Genomic DNA, 13,705 nt, shown 5'->3' with positions numbered 1-13,705 from the left:
GTTTTGATGGGATGGATGAGCACAGACAAAGTCGTGTTGGCACTTTCCATCGACATGTTTTCCCGAAGATGCATCTGCTCCGGGAAATAAGCATTGAGCGCAAAATCCCTTCTTCTTCAAGATGGTGTATCGATCTCCAGGTGATTTGAATACGAATGATTTACATGTGTAGTACTGCATGATTTTCTTTCCATTTCGGCTTTTGGTTGCAATGTGGTCTGCTCTTCCTTCTGGTGAATTGCAAATGCTGCAGTGTACGTCATCACCGTCTTGATTCCAGTGACACGAACCATTACGTCTGGCACCAGCATTCTTGTCATCCTTCTTCTTGATTGTCTCTTTCTTGAAATTTAAGAGACTTTTTTGTTCATTGACTCGTCTCTCCTTGATTAAGAATTCAATCATCTTTTGCCAAGTTTCCTTTGGGCTGAGATCCTCTTCACCAAAATCTACCAAAAATTGAGTTGATCGTCTTTCACCGATGACTTCATGAATATCTGAAATGCTGCTACCATAGTACAGATATTCTTCAATGTTGTGTTTTTCTGCAAGGGACGACACATCCTGCATGATATTGATTAGAGTGCTTATGCCGGATATGAGCTTCTCAGGATCTCGTTTGCTGAAGTCGATGCTTTTGAGTTGATGAAGTCTTCTGAATAACATCACTTTTGAGTCACCGAAGGATTTTTTGAGTCGTTCCCAAATTTTGTCTATGTTGTTGATGGTCTTCACCATTGTTAGTGCTGCATCTGTCAGATAATTGTTTCGTAGAAGATCTGGTAAAAGTTCCTTCGGAGTTGAAGACAAGTACATTTTTTCGAAGTTGGTTCGAAACGTATAAAAATCAGTATTGGAGTCATAACCAGAGAACTTCTCTAATTTGATATTGAGTTTAGATTTGTTAAACTCAGAATGTTTGTCAAGTTCTTGCTTACTAATTTCCTTGGTAAGATTGAGGACGTAAGCCTGTTTCTTCTCATCTAGGTCGACATATCTTTGCCCAGTTTTGCGGATCATGATAAGTGTTTCGGCACTTTTGATAGGTGAGTCAAGGCATTCAGTATAATTTTCTGTGATTTTATCAAATCGTTGATGAACGTTCGAAGAAAGATTTTTCCGTAAGAGTAAAAGTTCAGAGGATTCTGCTTTGTCCATTGCACAATCAAAAGTTATCTCTAGCTTTTCAATGTCTCTATTGATGCAATCAAGACGAAAGTTGATCTTACGTTCTATTTGGGCTGCTTCGTTATCTTTGATTTTGGTCTGACTCAGGTTGGCTTTTGATTTTCGGTCGTAAATGCCTGTTATGAATTCTTTAATTGACATAATTGCTTGATTAACAGAAATCCTCACATCTTCCTCGAGTTCCTCTTTTCGACGTTTGATTATGACCTCCTTTTTGCGAATTGAGCTTCTGATTTGTTCGAGCTTTGTGATGATAACATTTGAATCTTCAGGACTGAGATCATTGATTGGGATTTCTTCTATCATGTCAATAGCATCTTGTGCCAAAATCATTAGATCGATGGCTTCATCACTTGGCTCTGCCATTATGGAGTCTAGTTGAACAGTTTGAGTTGTGTCGGAGTCAGTATGAGTTGCGACGGAGTCGGTGTGAGTTGCGACGGAGTCGGTGTGAGTTGCGACGGAGTCGGTGTGAGTTGCGACGGAGTCGGTGTGAGTTGCGACGGAGTCGGTGTGAGTTGCGTCGGAGTCGGTATGAGTTACGTCGGAATCAGGGTGAATTGATTCGCGAATAGATAAATTATGAAAATGAGAGGTGAGTTCTTCGTCAATGCTTCTGAGGGGAATGATTCGGCCAGTTGAATTGAGTTGGCTGTAGTCGATCCTTGTGATGCCTCGTCTTGACATTGACAATTGAATTGAGTTGAAGTGTCACCACTGTTTGAATGTAGTGCAAAGGGATTTGAGACTGACAGTGTTCGGAACGTTGATATTGTTCAAACTAAAAAGGTAAATTACAATTGGTCAAATAAGTTTCAAAATAAAAAAGTCCAAAATATTTGAAAGATTTTCTAAGTCCAAAATGTCTTTAAAAGTATAAGTCTAGATGTTTGAAAGTATAGTGTGTATATATGAATTGAAAAAGTATAAGTCTATATGAGTGAATAAGTTTCAATGTACTGAAAATATACAAAGTCTTAAAGCTAAGGCACAGAAAAACAAAATGGCTGACACATGAAAAAAGCAAAGAAACAAAAATGCAAAAACAAAAACCTACCAGGTAGCCAGTGAATAAATACTGCGAGTACCCAGTGCACAAGTGAAAATCAAAATGAATTATTATTAAAATTTGTGAAAATCTGATTTCCTTGACATCTTGACTCTATGACTGTCAAGTCAGAATTGAAGTGAACTGAAATGTGTGCCTGTATTTATATAAAAAATAAGTCCCTATCCATATTATGTCATTAAATTAACTAAGTGAAAAAAGCAATTAAATGAATAAATAATTAAAAGTAATTATCCTAGAGTGACACATTGTTGACAAAAATGAACTTTAAAACAAAAGACATTCCACATGAGAATTGAGAAACTGATGTGTCACAAGGGACTGAATGAAACAAAAGAACAAAGGAAAACAAGTGAGACTCAATGAAAACTGTGAAATAAATTTTTTGGTTTTTCTAATTTTATAATTTGTATGGAAACATACTCAACAATACCAAGGTTGCATTACAAACATTTGGCCTAACATGATCTTCTTTATGAGTATAATTGATTTAGAGAGTTAAAAAGACGCGGATCTCTGAAGTTGTTCAGAAAATCAACTTTTTCTTCTATTTCTCCTAACTAAGCTATCGATTTTATCTTATTTAGGATAATTCATCCTATTTAAGCGAAATACCCGCATTTCTCCTAATTTGCAATAGTACTCGACTGCTAACGGTTTGTTTCTCGTCCCATCCGCCTTCCGCCCGGTCGACATGCACCGGGGGTCAATTGACAATAGTTAACGTATATGTACAGTACATATATATGTAAGAACAATTCTTTAAAGATATATATATTTATTTAAACAATAGGTAATAATAAAACCTGAAAATCGGATATCTGGAGTTTGAGAAGGATTTAAGCAATGATTGACCCCTCATTGGATCGATAATCATCAAGACTCAAGAGAATCTTTTAGGTCAATGAAAAAATACTTTCAGTGAAGTGAAAAGTTTATTACCCTTTCGTTGACGTCACTGAGGGCCCAAAATGATGTCACCATACATGAAATATGCGATTTTTCGAGCTTCAATCATTGATAAGTGGTAATATTTTGTTTTTTCGACTTAGAATTCTAGCTCATTATATACCCTCCCCACCATCTAAAGGTCTTTTGATGTGTTCAACAACACTCTACTCGGCGGGTGCGACGCCGGGTGACGGCTAGTAAGTATATACTAAAAGTCTAATTCTCTATGAGCCGTGGGGAAGCCATTATGGATTTTTTTCCAAGTCTCTTTTTAAATCGAGCTCCGAGCGGGAAAACAGTAGAGTATTCTTTTTTTGAGACGGAGTACGTTTCTTTTGAGACACGTCATCGGAAAACATGCGTACGGTTCCTTGCCGATCGGGAAACGTCGCCCGGTTCGGGAGCGTATCTCCGTTTTCGAAATTCTACTTTACTGGTAATTTTCGTAAAAGTAAATAAAACATTGAATAGCAAGAAGCTCAACAGCTATTTTGCTTTTTCTTTCTTTGGTTTCTTAATATTGATTGATTGATCTGGTCTCTCTGCTCTGGTCACTGGTGCCATCGTTTGTACATGGATAGGGAATGGTTTAATGGTTATGGTATCCTGTTTCTTATAAATAGAGAACATTTTGTTATGGATTTGTACAGTTGTTCTTCAGAAATTATTATGGGGCTTATCGCAACCAACCGTCTTAACAAAATAAACACAGACCAAAGACCGACCAATGGAAACATTTACTTTAGCCCTCTTGAAAATTGAGAGTGGCATATTTTTGCTGCATGGTAATACATCCAAGTAATTTGGTAGTCTTTGTAGGGCGGCAATCACAAATATGTTCGTTTCCACGACCGACCGGCCGACTCACTTTGTAGACCGACCGACCGCCTCACTTTGTATACCGACCGACCGCATCACTTTGTAGACCAACCGACCGCCTCACTTTGTAGACCGACCGACCGCCTCACTTTTGTAGACCGACCGACTGACTCACTTTTTAGAACGATCGACCGACTCATTTTTTAGACCGATCGACCGACTCACTTTTTAGACCGATCGACCGACTCACTTTTTAGACCGACTCACTTTTTAGACCGACTCACTTTTTAGACCGATCGACCGACTCACTTTTTAGACCGACCGACCGACTCACTTTTTAGACCGACCAACCGACTCACTTTTTAGACCGACCAACCGACTCACTTTTTTAGACCGACCGGCCGACTCACGTTTTAGACCGACCGACCGACTGACTCACGTTTTAGACCGACCAACCGACTCAATTTTTTAGACCGACTGACCGACTCACGTTTTAGACCGACCGACCCATTCACTTTTTAGACCCACCGACCGACTCACTTTTTAGACCCACCGACCGACTCACTTTTTAGACCGACAGACTCTTTATTTTATATAAAGAACACTTTATTTTCCATCATTTTTATTATGTTGTAAATAGGAAAAGGTTATAGTTATTGATAATATGATAAAATGAATCATTCTAATTTCATTCAGATTTACATACATTAAATTTATCACTAGCACCTCTTCAATTAACACTAAACCTCATTATAAAAATATTGATATTATCCTATATTATCCATTTCTTTGTGTTCCTTTAATATTGAGCGGCTGATATTTTCATTTTATACTGTACAAGTTTTTTGTCCTCGCTAAATTCATATTTTCTGTCTAAATGATTTTGGCCTTCGAGCTTAGTTAAAAGTTCTATGTGATTGCCCATCAAAAATATAACCAAGACAGATTGTACTGGTCTGTACTACTTCATAATTTTAGATCCCATGCTACTTCACACAGAGTTTAATACAATTGGTTCCGTGATAGCATTATGCGGCCATGTGCCTTTTGTACTCAACTCTGTGTGGTAAAAGTTCTATGTGATCGCCCATCTAAAATAGAACCAACACAAATCCCACTAGTCTGAACTACTTCATAATTTTAGATCCCATACTACTTCACACAGAGTTGAATACAATTGGTTCCGTGGTAGCATTATGCGGCCATGTGCCTTTTGTACTCAACTCTGTTTGGTAAAAGTTCTATGTGATCGCCCATCTAAAATAGAACCAAGGCAGATTGCACTGGTCTGAACTACTTCATAATTTTAGATCCCATACTACTTCACACAGAGTTGAATACAATTGGTTCCGTGGTAGCATTATGCGGCCATGTGCCTTTTGTACTCAACTCTGTGTGATAAAAGTTCTATGTGATCGCCAAGCTAAAATAGAACCAACACAAATCGCACTGGTCTGAACTACTTCATAATTTTAGATCCCATACTACTTCACACAGAGTTGAATACAATTGGTTCCGTGGTAGCATTATGCGGCCATGTGCCTTTTGTACTCAACTCTGTGTGGTAAAAGTTCTATGTGATCGCCCATCTAAAATAGAACCAAGGCAGATTGCACTGTCTGAACTACTTCATAATTTTAGATCCCATACTACTTCACGCAGAGTTGAATACAATTGGTTCCGTGGTAGCATTATGCGGCCATGTGCCTTTTGTACTCAACTCTGTGTGGTAAAAGTTCTATGTGATCGCCCATCTAAAATAGAACAAAGGCAGATTGCACTGGTCTGAACTACTTCATAATTTTAGATCCCATACTACTTCACACAGAGTTGAATACAATTGGTTCCGTGGTAGCATTATGCGGCCATGTGACTTTTGTACTCAACTCTGTGTGGTAAAAGTTCTATGTGATTGCACATCAAAAATATAACCAAGACAGATTGCACTGGTCTGGACTACTTCATAATTTTAGATCCCATGCTACTTTACACAGAGTTGAATACAATTGGTTCCGTGGTAGCATTATGCGGCCATGTGCCTTTTGTACTCAACTCTGTGTGGTAAAAGTTCTATGTGATCGCCCATCTAAAATAGAACCAACACAAATCGCACTGGTCTGAACTACTTTATAATTTTAGATCCCATACTACTTCACACAGAGTTGAATACAATTGGTTCCGTGGTAGCATTATGCGGCCATGTGCCTTTTGTACTCAACTCTGTGTGGTAAAAGTTCTATGTGATCGCCCATCTAAAATAGAACCAACACAAATCGCACTGGTCTGAACTACTTCATAATTTTAGATCCCATACTACTTCACACAGAGTTGAATACAATTGGTTCCGTGGTAGCATTATGCGGCCATGTGCCTTTTGTACTCAACTCTGTGTGGTAAAAGTTCTATGTGATGGCCAAAATATAAAAAAATCCGGCCGACCGACCCACTTCAGAAATCTAGGGTCAGGTGACGGCAAACCAACAATTTTTTAAGCCCCTCACATCCACCACTGCTAGAATTCATTTTAATAGAATTTTCACTAACCCACTCACTTATCTATATTTTAGGTAGCCTGGGAATCCAAGCTCATAATTTTAGAAAAACAAAAAATACCTCACCTCGCAAAGTTCTAAAATTATAGAGCTTGGTGCAGGTAGATTAGTGTCTGACACAGAATGTTATAAACAGTCTGTGTGTGAACCCTTGTTGACCAGAGTTTCTGAACTTTGGAAACCCAGGCAAACACACATAATCAACTTACCATAAAACTCCTCCACAATCTATAAAGACTTTCAAAGCTACTAAAAACCAAATAAAAACATCAGCCACATGTATTTAGACTTCCAGCCAACAGCCATTTTGTTTTGAAATGAATTGATGTTTTCATTTTCATTTGTTTTCCTTTTTTCTGCAGAGTCAGCTTTTTCCATAAATTATGCGCGCGCATCGAAATAATCAAAATGCGCGCAAAAGTACTGCTAAGTAATACGCCGAAAGCTGGCCAATCAGGCCGAACCTGCATTGCAGGGAAAAATCTCCCTGCAGGCGAGTTACCTGCACCAAGCGTTAAACCAGCAGCAAAAATATCATAAACTAGACTGTGAAAAAAGTTTAACGCTTGGATTCCCAGGCTATATTTGAGGCAATGAATTCAACGTTTGAAAATTTAGGCGATTGGTTTAAAAGTTGTCTTGTTGCAAGATTCGTGTAGATGATTTAATAGATTCTTATAAGGACTATGCCAGGTTAGATTTTGTTGATAAATCCCTTTTCTTTGACGCTCTAAAGGATTTATTGAAAGCCCTGAACTGCAATCCCAGATTTGTCAAGAAAAAATGTAGGGGTAAACGCTGCCTTGTTTTAGACCAGTTTGACTTTAAAGACAAGGCAGCTGTCATCGGCCTAATGAACAAGGAATCTACCAATTTAAAAACTTCATATGAGAAACAAAATTTGAATGATGACAACCCGAGTGTTGCTACTTTTGATCTACATCGTGTGTCAGTTATTACACACTCCAAATCTTTGGAGTCATTTAATGCTGACAATACTAAAAATAGTGCAATAGGCCATCAGTCAGTTATGTTGTCTAGTACTGATTTTATTAACCAAGAACAATCAAGTCAAAAAAATGACAAAAGTATTATTGAAAAAAGCACAGGTGTAAACGAAAATGACATTTCTGATATAGAGGGCGATTTTGAAACCATTTCTGTGGACAAGTACAGAACTAGTTCTCCCACTAATCGGTGTATTCCTCCGAAAACAAGGCAAAGAGTTAAAGCAAATTCTAAAAATTTGTTTGGCTATTTTACAGCAACTGAAAATATTTGTGATGCATCAAAGGAGGTTATTTCTTACACTGCAAAATCTTTCCCGTTTCGTCAGGAAAATAAAGAGTTGCCTTTTTATGAAAACTTGATTTTTTCACGCCATTTTCAAAATTACAAAACTGTTACAACTGTTAACTTACCTACTAAGCATGATTCGCTTGAGACTCTATTGGTAGAAACCTTCAAAGTTATTCATAACCAAAGTAGAGAAATGAAAGAATGCATCCGAAGGGCAACAGAGACATCATCCAACATCTTTCTTCCAAAACTAAAAGCATTTTTGTGTTCTTCTTTTGTCCCTGTGCCAGTTGGAAATGTTGCTGCCTCAACGCTTGAATATTTAACAGAAGGTGATAGATTTCCTCAATTTACTCATTTAAATGATCCAAAGTCCAAAACTTTAAACCTTAATTTTAAATGTGAGATTTGTGAAATTTATTATGAGATTTTGAAAATTTCTGGGAAACGAGTCACAATGAAAGGTATGGGTAAACTTTCTGGCTTTCGTCAGATTTATGAGCATAGTATTACAAACCATCATAAAACTGCTTTAAACTGGTTAGTTAAACAAAATGAAACTTCCAGTCTCGAAATAAGTTCTATGAAAGATGACCCAACTTTGAAAAAGTTTTACAAAGAAACATTAAATGGGAAGATTTCTAAACAACCCTGCTTTCATATTTGGGACAAAGATATTGTTGACAAATACAGGGATAACAATACAATTCACACAAAAAGTACTCTAACACTGTTTGGTGAGAAAAAGTTCTGGAAAAATTGTGTGAACTTAAAAGGACATGAAAACTGTCCAGTTTTCAAGAATTGGAAGCTGAAACACCATGATGAATGGAGAAAGCTATGTGACGAATCAAGTGAATCCTCAAGACTTGTTTTTATACCTGGGAAAACAACAACCCCAATTGAGACAGATGGATCTTTAAAAAGTCTTAATCCCCCCTGTCTCCAATTTTCAGATCCTTTTGGGGAGCATCCTTACACTTGCAGAAATTGTGCATCCCATAAACAGTACCTGGGTCAGTTGAAGACAAAAAACGAAGGGGCAGCCCTCTTGGTTTCAGAGACAAGAATTGGTAGACCAGGATTTCGAACAGGTTATGCAACCAAAACTGAAATGAAGGAACACTTAACTGATGTTAAAGCAGAAAATAAAGAATTGAAAGAAACAATTAAAGCCATGAACAAAAGAACAAATTTTGAAAAAAGTCATGGGAGGATATTTTGTTTCAGGCCTGTGACGATAATGATATAACCAAATTAGCTGTAGATATGGTTAGTCTTTTTCAACAACATGATGCAAAATTTTCAATTCAGTATCATGTTTGCAAAAATTTGATTGGGAAGTTAAAATCCAAAAATAATCACAAATTTTCTGACATAGTGAAAGATCTTGGCTCAAATTTGATAAACCATGTCGGCCAAAATCAGTATAGCCTTTTTCAAAGCATTTTTGGACTTCCTGGGAAAACATGTGCAAAGGGGCATGTTAAAGAAAATGCTTTGAAAATTGGCTTTAATGATTTTTTCGATAGTGCTGAACTACTTTATGAAGGAGGTCCAGTGATTGACTCAACAGATGAAGCTCGTATTCTGAGATTCATTACACCAGTCTTGAATAAGGACAACAAAATTGAACTTGTAGGGGAAGGTTTTGACCCTGATTATACCAAATGGAGTGAAAGTAAAGTTCTTCTTGAAAACATTGTTTCAAATGAATCTTTTCAAGATGAATTTTCAGCTTTAGAGGCTTATGTTCAAAATGCAATAGCCTCTAATCGTTTGGCAAAAGATTGTGCCGTACATAATCTATCTGCCTTATCTGGGGTTTACAGCAAACCTCTTGGCCTACTCCTAATAAAGGTTATCAAGGAAAACATTTGTTAAAATTATGGGACATTGTTAGGTCAAATTGTTTTTTTGACGAAGACACAGGAAATCTTAAAGATCGTCCTGTCCAATTGATTGGTCATGCAACTGACTCTGCAGGTTTTCAACTTGCAGCATCAGTTGCTCTTATGTCTCCTAACTCAAAGTTGTTGGACTTAAAGATAAAGTATTTGACTCTTGGCATTGGGGCAACTAGATTTGCTGCACCCTATTTTGGTCCTTTACCTTCGATTTCGTTTTTGGATTACGATCATTGTCTTAGACTCTTTTTAAAATGTTTGAAATATCCAACATTGGACTTAGATTTCTTTCCATCTACCAATTCTTCAGGTAGAGCTTCTATTGACCATTTAAAAGAGTTGAAAGAAATTTGTGACGGATCTGGTCATAAATTAGGATTTTCCAATAATGATCTTTTGTTTTCTGCTTACTTTGACCAAAATGTCGATGCTGCACTAAAAATTTTCAAACTATCTGTTGCTGATCAACTACATGAACATGTACCTGGTTCAAAAGGAACTGAATTGTATATACGTTCTGTAGCTGCATTATTCCAACCTTACTTAGAGCCTAGCTCAAATCCCATTGAGATGCAATTCAGTATAAGTAAGGGTATTACAGTCCTTCGAATATGGAAAAAGATTCTACAAGTGAAGGGCAAAAGGGTGCACGCAGTGCGCTCTGCTGCAATTGATCCAAGTAAACGGGGGATGTTTCTGACTTATGGTTGTAATCAAACCGCAGAAATTCTTTTTGCTGCAGCAACATACTACATGCTTACTATGTTTGCTCATTTCAAGGACCTAGGTCCATCAGTTTTGTCTCCATTCAAATCTGGCACAAAAACAACTGAACGCCTGATTAGTGATATACAGGGTAAAACCAATGCACTTCAATCCTTGGATGCCCAGCCTGTGTTATCAGATCTTGTTGATAAGCTTTCAAAAGTACAAAGCAATCATATTACAGAAGATAGGTTAAAGGCTGCGGGAGCTTCAAAACAAAATACAACTAATCGTAGGAGACTCCAAGAAAAATTGTCAAAAGTTGTCTTGGGGTCTTACAAATATCCTGCCACGTTTGACGAATTTCGAGATTCCTTAATCTCAGCGCACAAAGAGGGCGAAAAAGCAGGGATTGAAATGTACAGGCAATTGTGTTCAAAAGGAATTGCCTTTCTAGAATCAAATGAAAAGTGTAAAAAGTTTTCTTTCCTTTATTGTGATGAAAAAGTTCCAAAGGAAAATCAATTTGAGGGTTTTGTTAGTGATCATTACAGTGTTAGGGTTTTGAAAGAAATAAAACCATCAGAATATCTGTCTGACAAAACAACTGAAAAGGAAAAGAAAATATCAGAATTCTTTGTTGCCCAAAAAGACGAGAATGGTTCTGTACTCCTCGACACTCTAGAAGAGGAACAGCAAAAGAAAGAGCAGGCAAATGATACTGAAACTCACCTTCTTGATAAAACTCCAGGCTCTGAATATTCTAGTACCAGTAAGCAGCCCGATTCTGCCAAGTGGTACTTAACCCGAAAGCAGGGAGGTAAAATAGAAAAAATTCATTTAAGAGCTGCTCTGAAGATTCTAACACCTCGTGAGCATGTGTCACGTGATCGATCTCGTCGTCATATTGCTAGCAATTTTCTTCCGGGCAGAGGTACTATCGATAAAACACACAATATTATAGCCTTTCGTTTTGTGCTTGCTAATTTGGCAGATGAAATAGTTGTTTGCAAAGTAGCATCCATCACTCGAAATGGATCTTCCATTCCTAGTGCTTCCAGTGAAGATGAATCTGTTCGATGCAGACTTATTCCTTTAAAGGAAACAGGAATGGGCACTTTTATCTTTGTTTTTCCTGAATCTCTTACAATGACAAAAGAATTAAAAGCATCTCGCATCCTTGAAGAGATTGCTATGAAGCCAGAAGATGATTCTAAAACATACTTTACGATTTTGCCCCATTTTAAAAAAAATCTGACTGATCGTAGAAATGACTTAAATGATGAAAAAAATAAAAAAATCGTCAAAAAAGTTTCCAAATCATTGCTTCCGCTAGAATTTCAAGAAGTGGAAAGCATAGTTGAAAGAAAAGTAGACCTGAAAAGTCATGAATTCCTGTATCTTGTCAAATTCAAAAACTCTGAAGAAACAGCTTGGTTGAATTATTCATGCTTTGATCGCCCTTTCCGCTACAGTAGACGAGTTGGACTAACAACCCCTCTATTTGCAGATGTTTCTAAAATGGATAATGAAGTGAAAGAGAATTCTGTATCTAAGTGTTCAACTAAGAAAAGACAAGCTTCTGTTGTTGCATATCTTGATAGGCCTGAAAAAATTCCTAAAATAAAAGATGAAAAGGACAAAACTCCCCAGAATGAAAAATTGAAAATAAAAAAACGTAAGAGGGCCGACGAAGCTTGCATTGGAACAAGCACAGGCAACAAGTCCTCCACTGAATCCATTGACTTGACTAAACCTGCGAAGAAGCAAAACCCAGCAAGCTCTTCAAATAAGAAAGCAAAAGTTAAAGCTGTTTCAATTTTGAATAAATTCAATTACACCTCGAGTCAAACTAATTGGCTAAATGATAACTTCTTGAAAGAGGTAATGACATTGTTAGAAAGAAGTTACCCAGCCCTTAAGGGTCTTCAAGATCCTATTAAAGCTGCTAAAATTTCTAAAAATGATAAGAACAACCTGATGCCAGTCAACATTTATGATGAAAGTGTTCAAATTCACCATGTCAGAAATAACCATTGGGTGTTGTCGACTGGTCGAAATGGGAAGGTCTATGTTTATGATAGCATCTACTCAAAAGCTGATATAAAATTACAAAAGCAGTTGTGTCAAATTTACAAGTTTTTTGTTGAAGATGGCTATCTCAATGTTTATTTTCCTAAAGTTTTGAAGCAACACGGAACTAATGACTGTGGTTATTTTTGCATAGCTTATGCAGTTGATATTGCTAATGGGGTACTACCAGACAACGAGTGTTACATCCAAAATAAATTCAGAGAACATATGGAATCTTGTCTTGATTCATATGACTTACAGAGGTTTCCTATAAATAATATTGATGATGTAGACTCTGTATTTAAGGCAGAATCGAAAGAGAAAATCCCTGTCTTTTGTGATTGTCAATCCCTAGCAACTGATAAAATGATAAAATGTTTTTTTTGTAATGAAAGATATCATTATGAGTGCCTTAAAAATATTGATAATATTAATGTCAATGACGAAATGTTTGAATGTCACAACTGTAAAAGATCGTTAAGCTCTTGATTGCTGTTTCAAGAAGAACCAAAAGAAATTTGTCTAAAAGTTTTGTTTAGTTTGTTAATAAGGGTCTTGAAGGGTTTGGACCTACTTTGAGTGTGTTAAACTTTGTTTTTTGTCAGATCTACAAAATACCTAAGCCTTGAGCCTTGTTTAAAGAGTCTGTCTTATCCCTTTAAAGTGAAGTTGGTTTATTCCTCATTTTTTAAACCGTGTTAAGCATTTTAATCAGTATTTTCCCTTATCTATTTTTTATCCATTTATGTACTTTTTACTTTATTTTCAACCAGGTGCTATAAACAGCACTATATTTCATTTTGAAACCAGATTTAGTAAAAGTAGGAGTTCTATTACCAATTAAAACTTTATACCGAACAGCTTCTACTTGCAACTTATACTTGTTCAAATTGATGATAAAGCATGTGGGTACTAGGTACCTCACGATTGTGAATTTTCCAACCCTTATAGAAAGAATTTGTTTTTTTAATTTCACGGATGGCACTATTGGGAGACAATATTTCACGATATTTTATACCTTTTACAGCCAAATCATGCATGTTGGCTGTTGAAATACACATTAATAGCGCTTCTTTTATGCCAGTAAACATTTAAAAAGTAGTTTATTTGACATTTTTTATGTTTTGTTTTAAAGGATTTTG

At 36.7% G+C, this 13,705-nt stretch overlaps 1 protein-coding gene across 1 annotated transcript; it reads left to right on the top strand.

Annotated features, from left to right (window-relative positions):
- The first annotated feature begins 8,335 nt into the window (after positions 1-8,335).
- LOC136815099 (uncharacterized) lies at positions 8,336-13,345 on the top strand. The gene is made up of 4 exons (XM_067071539.1): positions 8,336-8,418; positions 9,411-9,559; positions 9,805-12,860; positions 13,337-13,345. Exons 1-4 carry the CDS (start codon positions 8,336-8,338, stop codon positions 13,343-13,345), a joined length of 3,297 nt encoding a protein of 1,098 aa, XP_066927640.1.
- The last annotated feature ends 360 nt before the right edge of the window (positions 13,346-13,705 follow it).

This window comes from Clytia hemisphaerica, unplaced genomic scaffold, assembly GCF_902728285.1.
Source record: "Clytia hemisphaerica strain Z4C2 unplaced genomic scaffold, Clytia hemisphaerica genome assembly, whole genome shotgun sequence".
NCBI lineage: Eukaryota > Metazoa > Cnidaria > Hydrozoa > Leptothecata > Clytiidae > Clytia > Clytia hemisphaerica.
The sequence above is the reverse complement of the archived record's forward strand: the minus strand, read 5'-3'. Positions and strand labels throughout refer to the sequence as shown.